The sequence below is a fragment of the Numenius arquata genome, chromosome 10 (genome assembly GCF_964106895.1).
Source record: "Numenius arquata chromosome 10, bNumArq3.hap1.1, whole genome shotgun sequence".
Taxonomy (NCBI): Eukaryota; Metazoa; Chordata; class Aves; order Charadriiformes; family Scolopacidae; genus Numenius; species Numenius arquata.
This window is the reverse complement of record NC_133585.1, coordinates 17681942-17698611: the sequence shown is the minus strand read 5'-3', so window position 1 is coordinate 17698611 and position 16670 is coordinate 17681942. Positions and strand designations below refer to the sequence as shown.

Below are 16670 nucleotides of genomic sequence, written 5' to 3'. Positions count from 1 at the left end.
CGTGGGTAGTTGATGACATAAACCACAATGAATGCAATTACATGAGCAAGATTGTGTTATCTATTTTGTATATCTAAAAGGAAACCTGTTTAACAGAAGTGGCTGAGTATATTGCTGTAAAAAGCTTTTCATTTGAAATTTCCACTGTTGTATTAAATCTGAGAAAACTTACCCACCCTCAAGTTTGGATAATTCAAGAGAAATCTCACTAAAATCTGATAGAATGCTGTCATTAGAAATTAATGAAATATCTAAAATAATAAGGAATGAAAAGGAGCAACTATCTTCATGGCAGAAAAACCAATAAGCTTTTTGATACCAAATATTCAGTTCTTTTTCTATATACATTGGATGAAGTGAGCTTTTTGCTTTTCTAGTCATGATTTAGCAATTTTTATTCTATGGGAAATATTGTCCTTTGTGCATTCTAAACCCAGCGTTATATATTTGCAATCACTACATTAAGTGTTTCTTTATTCCCAACCAGCTTTACTAGTAGCTTTTAGAACATACCCGTCACATCTAATTCATTAGAGTTTGGAAATGTGACACTCGAGAGATTTGGAAATCTGAAACATCAAATGTTACCATGTGCCTAACTAGAACATCTTAATCTTTTAGAATTGCATGTCTTTTGATGAAAAAACCTCTGTGGCGTCCCGCTGTCCGTTTGGACAAAAGAGCAGATGTGTTATATGCCTGTGTGCATGTGCGCTCATCTGTCTATGGCAGGATGCAAACCAATATAGCTGCAAAAGTTCCTAGTTCATTTGGAAAGCATTAATTACAACATCAGCCCCTACAGTTAATGGTGTAAACTTTTACTTAAACTGAGTCTGGATTACTTAATTTGCATAACAGTTTAACTATAAATTTAAAATCTAATGGTAAAGTACTATAAAAGTGAGATCTATATATACTTTTGTATATGTATCTATCAATTTGTTTTAAGGTTTTCTTTGCACATATATTCGATCCTTGCCATTTTTCAGTAAGTTTCAAATTTCAGCAAGTAAAGATAACCTTATTGTTAAAGGTTTTTTAAAAGTAAGTAAAAGTGTGCTATGGAAAACACAAATTTTTAACACATGCCTCCCAGAAAAGGCAAATGCTATGCTTTTATTAAGCACTTTCTAGTTCACACTAACAGCATTATGAATTGAGGTCCTGGATGACCAAAACTTAGAGTGCCATTAACTGCAGTAGGATTACATAAATATGTGAAGTTAAGCATGTATGTAAAATTAGTATATAGAACATCTAGTTAGAATTCTCATTTTGTTTACTAACAGGATTTTTGTAGGACATTTCTTCACTTAATGTTCTAAAACATATTCATAGAATATTTATGTGATAACTATTATGTATTACCAAAAGGAAAGAAGTTCTCAGTAGTGTATTTTAAAATATAGTGTACCCTTATGGATATACAATATTTAAAATGCCACGAGAGAGGATTTTTAATTTACAAAACTGAATACATTAAATCTGAATGCTATATATCAAAACATTTGATCCATTATTTAAATAATTTAGCTGATTTCTTTAAATATGTATTACTCTGTATTTAAATAATTTAACTGATTTCTTTATATATGTTCTTCTATATGTATTCTGTATATATTTCTTTAAATAGAAGTGCCTTGAAAAAGACTCTTAGCTCACAATTTTAAAAAAAATGTTACTAAATATGTTATTGAATAAGAGATATCTCATTTTTATGAAGCACCATTTGACAGTTCAGATCCTTGGAAATGTTACTGAAAATACTGTCACTTCTTGTTCGTACATATTTCTTTGGGTGGTCATATTTATTTTCTCTATTTTTTGCAGTGCAAAAGTTAAAGTTAAGAATGTTTCCAAATAAATATCTGGACTGCACGGCCCTTACCCCAGAAATGCTGTTGTGAAATACTCGGATAGTAAGTACATTTATGTAACAGTGTTGCAAGGATATAAAGTGAAGGATAATCGACAAAAGTCTCATTTGTGTAACAGCTTTGACCCATTAGGGGCTTTTAAATCATGCATCACTGACTTCAGGGTTGCCGTTGTCAAGCTACTTACAGATCCTAGTTAAATCAGGCATTTCATATTTTTGCCCTCATTCGCTTTTGTTTACCAGCAGGAGACAAAATATTTAATTAGTTTTGGGGCATTTATAATCTCCTCTGGGCCAGCTCCAGCCACAATGCTGGACGCCACTTCTGAGTTAATTCCAGTCAGGCTGGCCCCTCCAGTACAACATATGGGTAACCTATAAGCCTTTAGCAAAAGTTGCAACTGAACTATTAGAGGGGTGGGACCTCCCTGCTGGGAAAATACTGCGCAACAAAGCAAAAAGGGGCCAGCGTCACCAGTGGAGGTCAAGGCAACACTTAGACCAAACAGCATCTGGCAAACTGTGCCAAGTAGAAATCAATGAGGAGCAGGGCAGTGGGTAGTAATTTTATGCCTGTTTGCACAAGAAAATAACTCCTCCTGAACTGAAAAATTATTTTATAAAAAGCGTACAGCATCCTTTGGCATCACCCTCTCCACTGTTGCTTCATATATTTTTATGTCAGTCAATAAATTATATGGCACAATCTATACACAGTCTTGTTTCAGGCAAGCAACACTAATTGTAATATTAATTATGTTTTGGGAGATGAGGAGTTTTGAAAGTTTTCTTCCTAGTTGGTTAGGAACCAGATGTATAACTATAATTCATTTCCAAAGTGCACTACGTTCTCCTCTTCATGTTACAGCAAAGAGTTAAAGGGTTTGAGAAGAGAAAAAAAAGACAGTTCCTAATATTATAGGCTATAGAGCCCCACTGTAAACTGTTGCAGCTCAGCCCACTTGAAACCTTCCCTTATTTTTCATCTTCCTTTTATTCTCACTTTCTGTTCTTGCCTGTATCTCTGCTTATACCTCATCTTGTGGCTCTTGTTTTTCCCCGTTCTCTTTCTTTGCATTTTCTCTTTTCCCTGAAATTCCAAGTGCTGGTGTTTATCTTAAATATTGCAAGCAGGCTGCCGTTGAGTTCAGTGGGATTGCTTGGAGCTTAGTATTAAACATATTACAGGCTCATGGCATTAAAAACCATATTTTGTCCCTCTTTCTTGTGCACTTTTCTGCTTCTCAAAACAGGGACCATTCTCTTTGATTTTTAGTTTTTGTCTACTTGTCAGGAATTATTTCTATTTACATCAATTTCAACACTCATTTTCATACTTAAACTACCTTGTATTTTCCGGCACATCAATTGTTTTTGTACTTTGAGTGAAGCAGGTTGCAGGTTTCAGATTGCAAAGTCTTTATAGCATAGAAATTATACACATGTAATAGTGTTTCATAATAGATTAACTATCTTGCAGCGCCCACTTCCATGTCTCCTTAGTGTTCTGTGGCTATAGGTGCTGGGAAGATGTCAGCTTCAGTCTGTGAGTCTTCATGCCTCTTGGTAAAGATAAGAGTAGACTAGAGACAGTGACTTTTCACTGTGGGAAAAAATAAAGAAAATGAATGTTCCAGCACTTTGGTGGAAGGAATAAAAAGCTGAATGTTCATAGAGTCCGTTATTGGTCCTGAACCATGGAAAGTTGCCATATGAGGAAAAAGAACCCACTAGAAGTGAAGTGGACTAGCTGTTGGTGTCTGGGGAGAGAAATGGTACTTCTACACAGAGAGTACAATTTTTTGACAGTTATAAATTATACAGAAAGGTTTTAATACAATGGGTAAAATGCTGCAATTTTTTTTTCTGCTTTTGAAGTATGTCAGGCTACTTGCTTGACCAAAATCTGCATGTGCAAGCAGCTTGTTTGTTTGTTTTTAAATAAGATTTTTTCCACTGTTCTATCTGGGAAAATCAGTGGGAGCATGTTCTTCCATTCCTTTCCTTTGATACTATGAAGCACCTTTTATATCTCCCTTTCTCTATTCCTCCTTCTCCTCTCAATGGTAAACAGAAAACTCTGCTGGTGTAACAGCTGCCTCTTCCTGAGGCTGTGATAAAGTAACTTCATTGCCAATACAAAGAGTCTACACTACTGTACGGACACCTTTAGTTTTTTCCTGTGTATCAGCAAGACAGTCCCCGCATACTAAGAGAAAAAGGTTCATGAGAAAATAAGGAGGAGTTGTCTTTTCACAAATTGATAATTAATGATCTTCAACAGCTTTCTGGGGAGAGCCCTAACACCCCATAACCCCACAACTGCTACAAAATCTGCAACATATAGGTAGCGTGTTGGCCATGGTCTTGTGAAAGCTGCAAACCACCACTCTCAACAAAGCCCAGGTAAAAATAGTTACTGATTAGCAAGTAGGTTGGATATGGGCATAATTGAATCGGAAATTATAGTATTTGCCATTTTAGGTATAGGATTTGACATATTCTTAGGAGGAATTTTGGTAAATGTAGCACAGTACTTGCACTGAAAAAAAAAGGTATAGATTCTTCTAGGGAAGTAATTTAATTCCAGGATGAAATACCAAACTGTCTCTCAACATATTTGCCTGTTCAGTTTCTATGTTTAGCAATTTTTGTGGGTTTTGCTCTGAATTCCAAAGAAAAAAATCAATTTTAAAGGCTAACTTGCGAATGATCTTGCTATTTTTGTCTTATTAAAAAAAAAAAAAAAAAAGTTTTTTTGAGTGTAGGATACCTGAAATTATGGGGTTGTTTGCAGTAACATTAATGTGTTTCTTATGCTTTGTATGACATAGAAAACAGGTAACTTAAGAGTTACTTACTACAACTTAAAAAAAAATGTTTTTTCATAAAGCCAGCTTGGGGAAGTGACTCACCCTATGGCTGCATTATTGCCTACCTTCCCAGTGTTTGGAAGGAAGCAAGCACCTAGGGACAGAAAAAGAGTAAACCCACCTGTTTCAGCAGAAGCCTGAAGTTTCAGTAGGTAAGATGTAATAAGAAATCACACCCTCTGCTAAGCTGAGATGATAACTTAAACTGCGTTACCTTAGTTGCTTGAGATTGTCCGACCATATCTTTTGAGTAAGGAAGAGCACTGAGCTGAGTTTCCTATTAAGCAGTTTTAGTTCATCCATTCTTTGTAACAAGGTTAGGATTTTTTGGGTTTGGTTTTGTTTTGTTTGTAGCACTGGTGTTGCTTCAGTGTCAAGGTTCTCATTAAATTTAGTTACATTTATAAACTTTTAAAAGTAAGCGCATGGATCCTAGTTCTCATATGCCAGTTCATAAATTGTTGGGCTTTGGCTGTTACCATCTCTGCAGAATCCATTTGGAACAAACATCTCTGGTTTGAGGTTAAAAGGACCATATCATTTTATTTGGAGGGCAGTGGGCACAGGAGGTGAGACATGGGAGCGTAATTCCCTGTAATCTCAAAGATCCCCTCATATTTACAGAGGTGATTGTGGTGCAAAGGAGTGAGGAATGGGCAGGATGATAATTGGATGAGAGACACCTGAGAAAGTTAGTGAGAGTGTAGGGACAACAACAGAGGGAAGTTAGGGCCAAGAGATAAATAAAACCAATAATTCCTGTCTAGAGTCAGGAGGGTAAACTAGATCCCTTTCCTCATCTGTTTCTCAGTGCATAGCATAGATAGTGCTTTTAATAAGTCTCAAACTATACAGGAAAGGAAGGTCTTCTGCAAAAATCTTGCCTCGTTGAAATTGGGTATATAGGAAAATAAGAGATGGCTAAAGAAACTGAATTACATTTTAAATAGATGGATTCTGTTCTTGCCTGTGCCAGAATGCCTATGTAACACCTAACAAGTAATTTTAATTTATTTGAAGTGGTTGCCATAGGCATATTTGTACTGCCCAGTGCTACTGAAGCTAGTGCTGAACAAGGTAATTCATGGTTGAAAGCTGTACAGAGGATCAGTGTTTTGCCCAGGCTAGTTAGTTCAGCTGTAGAGCAGAACTCACCCAGCTGTACTACTCCCTTAGCCAAGCTCCTTTGCACAATGCCAGCTGAATGGTGGACATTCAGCCAGGTAACTGTGTGGCCCCCGCTGTGTGTTGCCTTCGTGTAGGTCCCTTTGTGAAAAACCGCAGGCCAGCTTTTGCAGATCGCTAAGCATGCACGGGTGGAATTGACCTTGGTAGGTAACTATATTTTTAAGCACACGAGAACCTGTATGATGTCAAGTACTCGGATAATTTTCTAGTTTTGTAATGACGTGTCAAAGCTTTTTCTTTTGCTGCTTTAGTGGTGCAATGCGTTGCAATATCAGTCTAAGTGGAAACTTCTTTCTTTTCGTGAGCTGTCTTCTGCATATAGATATATATATAGTAATCATATTCAGTACATAATATTGGTGAGAAACATTTTAGACAGTTAAAAATTCAATACGTGTTCCTCTAGTACCATGATAAAATGAATTTTTTCTCTTTTTTTTTTTTTGGTTTTTTTTAAGGTTTTAGCCCTCCTGTTGTAGAAGCATGTTTTAAAACAAATTTATATTTAAAGGGTGTTCTGTTCAGGATCACTGGGGAAAGCTGTGCTTTTTGAGCCTTACCTCAGGGAAAGCTACTTGAGAAAGATAACATGGAAGAGAAAGGGATAATTGGCAAGGAGAAATGGGTAAATTGAGAAAAAGAGATAGCCAGAGCGTAGTATGGCAAGCAGAGCCTTAAGCGTGGTTGGGAGACTGACTTATTGAAATATTAGGAAGAAAAGCTCACCCCAGAGAGACTTAAGAGGAAAATGATATTTTCTAAGCACTCTGTGGAAAAGGGCGTCCAGTATGAGGTTCGAAAGCTGCAGGTGAAATGATTGTAAACTCATCTTACTGCTGCAGGTTGCTATTCAGCTTCCCAGTATGAGTTACTCTCTACATTTCCTTTCAGTTCAGGATACAGCATTCACTTGTGAATTGCTCTTTTTTTCTCATTGTCCTATAGCTGTGGTAGGGAAAGCAATGTAAATAACCAATGAAGCAAAATACCTTATTCTGCACACCATGGATTTCTAGCCTCATGAGCTGAGTCAAATATTACTAGAAATTGGGCCCTTAAGGATAGTCATATTTTGGTAGTTACCCACCTGCTCTTAATTAAGCAGCATAAGGCATGCCAGTCTTTCAGCCTGGCTCAGTATAAGCTACAGTGGTAAGAAGTCTTGATGAGAAAGGGTCTACCTGAGATGAAATAGTGAGTTCTGGCTAGAAGGAAGAGGTAAGTTTTTTGCTTGTATATGTTATTTTTAGTACAACTAGAGAAGAGAAAGTTATTGAGGAATTACACCTTAATCAGAAATGTTACTTTCTCTTCCTATAGAAATTAGTATTTGGCCACAGTCATTCCACAACAAAAATAATTAGTTTGTGTTTTCCATAGTAGTACAGGTGGAAGATACCTAGCTCTTCTTAGTGGGTGCTGTGATAGTCACATCTGAGTTATTAACTTAGATATCTAGCAGACAATTTTTGATGTATTTCTGTATTTGGTCATAAATCCTGAAACTAGTTAATTTCTTTAATGGACTGAAACTATCCCTTATTTTCCTAATATCAGTGGTGCCTTAAAGATGATAAAACAATTTGGTTTATGACTGAAATAGCATTCTTACTTGTCTCTCTTGCTTTTCTCTGAGCAAAACATTCTCTTTTGATTAAAGATATTAGTTTAGAATGAAAATATGAATCAATAATAATGCTGCTGGTGTTATGGAGTAGCACTAAATGTGCACCTGTGTAGTGAGAGATTCAAAGATTGAAAACTGAGTAATTGAGTAGACACAGAACTTCTTTCTAGTGATTCTAATTTTCTTCTGTTATGTTATGACAATAAAATAAGAGTAAAAGGGAAATTCTTGAGAAATGACTGATGTGCGATAAAGATGAGACTAATATAAGTTGGGATCTAGCAAAGTTTATAGTGCCATCACAGTATATCACATCAGAATATATTAATAGCTTTTTGAAAACTTCTATCAGAAAAATCTTGAGAATAATTTGAAAAATTGTTTCAAAGAATAGAATCTGTGGGAAATGATTAAAAATAAATGGAGGAGGGGGTAGAATTACATAAGCAATAACTGAGACAAACTGAAATATAGAGATAATCAAACCAGGTGAAGGCAACCTGGGAAAAATTCATTGATTCCCTTTCTATTATTGACTGAGCAATAAAGCAGTTTATTTTCTAGCTTGAGGTAACATATTTTCATATGGCTGGTGGACTATGTAAATGAACTGAATTAATTGATGCTTGCTCTTCTTATTTCTCTTTCATAAAGCAGAAACTTAAAAAAATTGTAAGTGATGAAAAGCAGGCATTTTGATCTGCCAGGGAACAATTTTTAGCCTTGTCTATAAGATATAATATCCTGTTAGAAGTTTGTTATTAATCCAGATGGATTTGGGCTCTTGTCCTGTAATTTGATAGTAAATCATTTAAGGTAAGGTTACAATTTGTTCAGTAAGAGAGAAATCACAGCTTCTCTCTTGAGGTTATATCAATGTATTAGTCAAAGCATGATAATGGTGGTGAATCAATTAGGAAGGGGAAATTTAACAGCACTGTCATGTACTGTGTTACTGTGCATTAGTGGAGTAAAATACAAAGATTTTAAGAACTGTGTTTTTCACTATATTTGAAATCTTCCTTATAATTCATAATGGCAGGACATAAAAAGTTAAAAATAGGAAAACTGCTGGCAAATGAAAAAATACGATATACCATATGATATTTTAGAGGGATGCTTTTCATATTTCTGGTATGAAGTTGACAAGTCTTACCACTAAGAGTGATTAATTATCTGAATTGAGTAGTAGCTATCTCATGAGAATGCACAATATTTATTAACTTACAAAACACATTAATTTTTTCTGTTCTGTTAACATTAAAAATCCCTTGAAATTCATTTTAAAAGAGAAAGGATTTAACTAACAAAATTATTTGGGCATAGAAGGCTGTAGCACTAAAAAATGCTCTAGCAATAGCATGAAGATCTGAGGTGTATTTTTTTTTCTGCTGCACATGCAATACTTCCCGTGAAGCGTCTTCAGAAAAAGAAATATCCCACAAGTTCTAATTGCTGATCCTTCTGTGAAAGACATATGGTTATACGGTTTTTGTGAAAGGTGCTGTTGTCAACTCTCTCACAGACACAAATGATCAGAAATTGTCATTCAGAAAGTAGCATTTTAATGTGCGGTAGTAGTTCTTTATGTTTGGGAGAATAGGTCAATGCACACAGATAGGAATGTTGAACATTTATAATGAAACGTGATGCGGTTGTACGTCTTTAAAAATTGAAGAAGTGGCATACATTTTGATAATGGAATAATGGAGACTCCCTACCCCAACTATCATCTCTGTTCAAGACCATTAGGATTCAGAATATTAAGAGCAGAGCAACTGGGCGTAACAGCCTACGTCCAACATCTGTCATGCTGGAGTCCATTAGTGTTCAATTGCATCCTATTGTTTTTGGATTATTCAACCTCATTTCATTGTCATTGCTTCTGCTAGGGATTAATCAGCTGTTTACAACTACACCAAGTTTTGGAGTCATAATGAAAACAATTGAGCTATAGTTCTAAATAAATATACAGTATTCAGTCTGTAATGAAAAAAGTTACTAATTTATGAATGCTGGTAACAATTTAATTAAGTTTGAAATCAATACAGATAATAAATCATTGTGTGGGAGGGTTCTTTTTTACCTTTTGTATATATCATAAAAGGATCATACGATATTTTCTTGTAAATTTATTTGGATAATGGTTTTAATAATACAAGTACAGTAAACCAGAGATGTTTTGGTTATGGGGTGTGGGTGTATGTAAGGTGGGTTCTCTATCCTTACAATCAGTAGCAGAAATGATCCCTTACTGCCAGCACACAGATTTTTTTTCACATCCTCTTTTATTCTTTTACCTATTTAGAGATATTAATAAAAAGACACTTTTTAAAAAAAACACATTAAAAAATATATACTTCAATATGTTGTATCAAAAAGGGAAGTTTTCAGACTGTTCATATACTTACATGTTTTTGTTTATGTCTATATCATGACCTATCCAAATATTTTTACAATCAATATTAGATAAATCCATAGTTAATTTAAAATATATTTAAACAGTTAAAAAAATATTTTCGTAACATTGGATTTGCTGACATGCGACTACATAATCACCGTTTTTCTCAAGATACTACCCTCTCTGCAATGTTGTGTACTTTATACAATATTAAAGCTGTGAGTCTTGAAGGGTTTCTAATAATTTGAGTCTCCTTGTTTTGGTACTGTATGGTGTAAAACAGTAGTATTCTCAGCCATATACTATTAAGCTAATTCTCCTCTGTCTCATTAGAACAGTTATTTCTTCTTCCTTTAATACCATCTAACCAGATTTTCACGTGTTTTAATGTACAAATACTACAATGCACAGAGATTTTTTTTTTTTTCTGAGTTGCAACAGATTATCCATTGAAAGGATCTTTTGCTTAACTGCCCAGAGTCTTGTGGGGCCAGCCAGACACTACTCCAGATGGCAAGTTGTTAGGGCTGGACAGAATGGCTTTGGAAGACTTCTCAACAGATGAAGGCTGTAATGTTCGGATTTTACTGGTTTTGTTGTTTTTTTTTTTTTTTTTTTCCCCCTGTAGTTCCCAGGGTGGGAAGGTAGTGGGATGGAAGCAGAGTGCCGCCCGCCCACCTGCTACCACCTGTTTAGCTTTTGCAGTTTCTATAAAGCCTCATCTTGTCTGTAAGACACAATCATTGCTTGCCGGCAGGAGTCAAGAAAGGAGAGATTTCTGTTCCGAAGTTACGTCTTCAGATCACAACAGTTCTTCATTTCAAAATACTCTCCTAAACTGAATCAGAACTTCTTTCATTTGAAATGTTTGTTTGGAATTGACGTGTTTTTAATCCATTAAGGTCCTTTTTGGATTAAATGGATCATTTTCTTCAGTAACATACATTTTGAGAATGGAGTTTTCTATCTCTTTGAGTTTAAAGAAATTAAAAGAATGAAAGCATAAGACATTAAAAACTCATTATTCTTTCTCTAAACAATAAGAAGCAATTTTCAGACATTTCCGGAAGAACCAGAAGACCTTTTATTTTATTATTTTATTTTTTTTTAGATGCTAAGAAAACTAACCCATCTCTGATACCTGGAAACAGATTGAAGAGGCACGCAGGCTACTCACATGAGTGCTTTCCATACCACTTTTTAGATATCTAATTTTTTAAAAAGAGATCTTTGTGTGTGTGAAACTGAAGCTGCATCAAATATGAAAACCTGTAAATCCAGTCATTTGGATTCAGGGGTAGAATCAGACGTGCAGTGCAGGAGCGGACCAGGCTGCGTTGTGAAGTGCAGTTCGGAAAGGATGGAGAATGCTGCAAAGAGAAGACTGGCTGCCAATGCCAGGGAGAGAAGACGGATGCAAGGACTGAACACAGCCTTTGATCGCTTGAGAAAGGTCGTTCCACAGTGGGGTCAAGATAAGAAGTTGTCCAAGTACGAGACCCTCCAGATGGCTTTGAGTTACATCATGGCTCTCACTAGAATACTTGCCGAAGCAGAAAGATACAGTACTGAAAGAGAATGGATTAGTCTTCACTGTGAACACTTTCATCCGGAGAGCTACCACCATTACATGGGACAAAAAATGGCAGCGGACAGTGATCCTTACGCACAGCGAATATTCAGCTATCACCCTGAACACTTTCAGATAGCTAATTAGAACGTTTCGCGAACTAAGAATATGCAGCAGGCCAGATGTGTAATTTAATAATTAGCAAGAGTTAATCTGCTTGAATAAGGTAATATTGGCATTATAAGATCCTTCTTGTTTGCATCTTACAATAATTAGACAAAATAAATTTTCTTTGAGAACTTTAAATGAATATGCATTTAAGAAAATTGAATTTATTTAATGCTGGTGGAAAGCATACTTTTAATTTGAAATCTTTCTGACAATTGCTCTCTAGTTCATCTAGTTAATTTGATTATATTATTAGGTACATTTTAGGTGGGTTTTTTTACTGTGATGAATCATGACAGTATTTTCAACAGATCACGGGCTAAATTGACCCATGGTATAATTGAATAGCATAACAGCAGAAATTAGCTTCATTCCATGCTTTTATTTTTATGTCAGCTTTAAAGTTATTCTTTGGTTTGTTATCACATAAATGGCTCCCATGGAAAAAGTTTTATAATGTATTGGAGTTCTAGTCCTCAGAGAACTAACTTTCTTAAACTTTGTAAGTTTGACGTATGGGTTCCAAGGTTGTGTAGGTTTGCTTTAATCCAGTTTATGGTGTCTCTGGTATGCTCGAAAAAGAGCTAGTTTCAACTCATGGAGGGAATGTTTTTATTTTCAATGGCTGTAAAAGCACATGTGATTATATACCATCAATGAGAATGCTCACATGAAAATAATCTAAACTTCTAGGGGTTTGTAGACTTTAAATGTTTGGATGTTATTTTTTAATTTTCTGTTATCTGGAAACAATAACAGATTTTGTAAATCATAAATAAAGTGTTTTCTATGACATGTCCTCACCAACTACCTGAAATTTCTACTCTAGGAATTACTTACTAGTGGCTTTCCCACCCCAAATGTTACACTACTTCCATCACAGTCCTGGCATTTAATGTGCAGAAGAATCAACGAGCAAATGGTCCTCATTTCCCAGTTAGAGCGAGAAGTGTGTTTTATGTACTCTCTGAAAAACAGCCTTTAAAGATAAGAGGTTGGTAAAAGGTATATAGAGTGTTCTTGCAAAGCAGTTGAGTTCATTTCAGCCCTGGTGATGCCCTGAGTTGCCTTTTGTTTGTTTGCTTCTTTTACCTGTGGAGGATAGAGGGGTCTGGGTAGAAAAGGCAGAAGAGGAGAGGAGGTTGGGAAGGTCAAAAAATGAGTAGGAGCAGGGCAGCTGGACAAGCAGATGAGTTTATAGCAGGATGTAGAGTCTGCAAAAGTTTGACTGCCGATGTCTGTTGTGATGGCAGAAAACCATGAAGCTGAAAGGGGCTTCTGCTGGTGCTGCTGTGAGGAGTTCCCAGAAACAAACCCTTGCTGGTGTTAGCCGCGAGGAAGAAGGGGAAAAGGAGCTGCTGTCTCAGAACAGCTGTTGGTGGGTTTCCAGCAGGGAAGGCTGGCGGGTTCCCTGCTGGCTGCTGCCATATCTTATATTTTAGAATTCTTTCAATTGACAAATGAATAGGTTTGATAGGAGCTATTTTCAACAATTAAACAGCTTTCGGTGAAAAACACAAGCATCAGTAGGAACTAAGTCCTCTTTTGGGGGAGAGGGACTCTGCTGCAAGAACAGTTACATGCAAGGACCTGACCTTACTGCCAGTCTTCTCTCAGAACCCTTATTGACGTTTTGCCCTTGGTCACCGTTGTGCAGACTAGTATATTTCCTGAGGTGGGACTTGGACTATTCCTGGAGCAAAAGCTGCTGGGACAGACTTTCAGGCTAGGTTAAACACACGTTGAAGGGCTGTGTATATTCTGAGCAACTCTCTCCTTAGAACGCTGGCATTCACGAATTCAGGTTTTTTAATGTATATTTTAACCTCTCTAAAGGTGATGAATAGTGTTAATTATTAAAATGTGGGCTTTTGCTTCTTGTGAATTACATTAGAACTTTATCAGCAAACAGAAAGTGGATTCAACCTTCTAGGAATATGAAGTCATGTTACTCACTGATTTCTTTGCAGAAGTTTATGTAGAGAGAATAGAATTAATTGTTGTCCATCATATAGCCAAGTTAATACTGTTTGAATATTACTCATCAAGGGACAAGTCTATGTATGAATTAACAATCAATACAATCCCTACACAGTCAAATGATGTGCCATCTTACACTAATTTACTGGCTGTAAACTTTAGGCAGGCATTGTCTCACCTGCACTGCTAGCACGGTAGTGAGTTTTCCATCCTGAAATGGGAATGTGATGCAAATAAACTGTGCAATTTTATGACGTAGAAAACTTGGCTTAGTGAAAGACAGCCTTCTAAACCTTAGGTGGGAAGAGTAATACAGTACAAAAGTATAAATACCAGAGTGGTGTGAAAGAACAGTACTGATGTGTTTCTGCACTACAGGCCTATTATTTGATTTCATGGGGTATGACATTGCAGTTTATAGATGATTTATGTAAAAGTGCTTAACATCCATTTATCTTCTGATTTTTCTTTCTTCCATGCAGTGTTGTAATTTACCTCATACTGCATATGATGATAGATATAATTATAAAAATAAAGGATTAGTATGCAGTGAATGATTAAATGATAGTAAGCTCACATAAAGAGGAATAAACCAACACAAACCATAAAATATCTGTGGTCTTGTTACCAAAAATTATTAAGAATTGAAACTGAAGTCCTAAAAAGCACTTTAGTGCAGTAGATAGCTTGTGAACACTTTGTAAATTAGGTCATTGCATCAATCTCTGCTGCAGAACCATATAATAAGATAATCCCCATTCTCTTAGATTTGGTTGTGCTAGTGGGATGTGAATATTTTATTGATCTCTTTATCTGTTGATAATAATTAGTCATATTACTAGTGCAAACGTGATTTTGTATAATGCTGTAGTATTTTTGTTTCTTGGGAGGGTGCAGTGTTGAGCTGGAAGTTGGGATTTCCAATTTCCTATAGCACAGAAGGCAGCAGAGTAAGTTCTTTGTAGTGTATAGACAGCTGCCTGACTATTGAAGATCTGTCAAAGCTTTTTGGGGAGTGAATTGGAGTGAGAGGGAAGTTTAATCATGAAAAATTCTTTCTGAAGGCAGTCCGAAGCGTATGTATTATCCATGCTGGTTTGGACTTCTCAAACTCAACAGCTATTCAGGAAGTCATTGGTTTCTTTTCACAGCTTTCCTTTACTTTAGTGACACTTTGTGAAATGTAAACTCGATCGTTTAACTTGGGCTTGTTTATTGCTCCCAAATATTTGTTCCCCACTGGCTGTTTGACGCTTTTCAGATAATGGCTGTGACCCTTCTTTTGTACTGGACATTACTGGTATGGGCATTTGAAGCCCACTCCCCTTAAATAATTATTTCCTCCAGTGGGGCTCTGAATGAAGCAAAAGCCTAGATGCTCAGAGCTTGATATGTTCCTAGTGACCGAGTTTTGTCTGCTCATAAATTTTTGTTCCTGAAATACTTTTATTTGTAGTGTCAGTAAGTACATTGTAATTCTTGAACCACATTATTGTGAAAACATTGGGGGCTGGGAAATTCCGGCTTCATTAAGTATTTGTTGCATGGTATACACATACACGTTTCACTAATGAAACTCAGTGTGAAATTCTAATGAACTATTTGTAGGAAGTTAACCTTCATTCTTCTAAAAGGTTCAGACTACAGGGTTTTCTGTTTGAAGTAGCTATAGGTACTCTGCTTCTATGATTCTTTGAATCATGTCACCCTGTTTTGACAAGGTAACCAGAATTTTTTTTGATCTCAGAACTGGAGTGACATTTTTAACTGCAGTGAGTTTTCAGTGGCTGAAGGCGGAACTAGAGTAACACGTCCCCAAAGTGTATGTTAGTAAAAAAACGCCAGTGGTTTCTTCCGAAGTATTGAGGTCATCAGTGGATGCGTATTAGGATGTGTTACAACTTCAATTCATTCCAATTTTTTAGGCTACTATTTCCCATCTCACCATTTATAAGATATTTAGGACAGAGTCCATATTATTCTATAGACACATCCAGGGCAAAGCTCGGTTCTTGACTGGAATTCCTAAATGGTGCTGCAGTACAAATTCTTGAAAGTAAAAATGTTACTAACCTTAGTGGTAGTCTTGTAGAGTCAATGACACGACAACTTCTTCACATGGGGAAGCATCATTTGATTTTTTAGTATTTAGCTAAGTTTCCTGTGCCTTGTTAAGTACAACTTCCCTGGTGAAATCTTTGTGGAAGTCCCTACTGTGATGTGATTCACTGGGTACAAATTTTAAAAAATAGGATTTCCAGTCAAATTTTGATTTTCCAAAATAAGCATTTGCCTTAAGATGGGTACCCTTACGCTTAAGCTATTTAGACTAAGCAATGTGAATGCAGTTTTCTGTAATTTAGGAGTGAAATTTATCTACATTTTTAAAATTCAACAAGAATTTACAGAATAGCTTCTTTTTGCTCTAAATATGTTCAGCTGTTCTACCTCTACAAAATATCCAGGGAAAACCCAAATGCACTGGGAATAAAGATCTGTTTATTCATTGAAGAAGCAGTCCGGTGTTTCCTCCACGCAGATATCTTGTAACAAACGTTGATTTCACTTAGGCACTTTTTTAAAAATGCTTTATGTTTTTAACTTTAGTTACATTTCAAGAAAACATGGTTTTAAAAAACCCAAAGCAACCACATGTATAATATTTGAATATCTTTTCTGCCAAAGAGTACATTTTAATATTATATACTTTTTTTTCCTAATTTGTAATTTAGTTTTCGTTTGTAGAGAAATTAGCACCCAAAATGTATCTTATAGAGAATTTGCTTAAAATATCTGCATATGTAACTCCAAGGAATTAGAAGTTCATTTTTGAATAGCTTCCTGCAGCCTGGGTTGCATAATTGTGGGTTTTGGGAATGTCTTCAGTAGTTTTCTGTTTCTTTACAAAACTGTGTTGCCTGCTACTAACTAATTGTATGATCCTAAAGGATGGTCAGTTTCTGAACGGAATTTCCTGCTGA

The 16670-nt window shown here is 35.9% G+C and overlaps 1 protein-coding gene across 1 annotated transcript; it reads left to right on the top strand.

Moving 5' to 3' along the window:
• The first annotated feature begins 11331 nt into the window (after window positions 1-11331).
• ATOH7 (atonal bHLH transcription factor 7) lies at window positions 11332-11688 on the top strand. The gene has a single exon (XM_074154965.1). It carries the CDS (start codon window positions 11332-11334, stop codon window positions 11686-11688), a length of 357 nt encoding a protein of 118 aa, XP_074011066.1.
• The last annotated feature ends 4982 nt before the right edge of the window (window positions 11689-16670 follow it).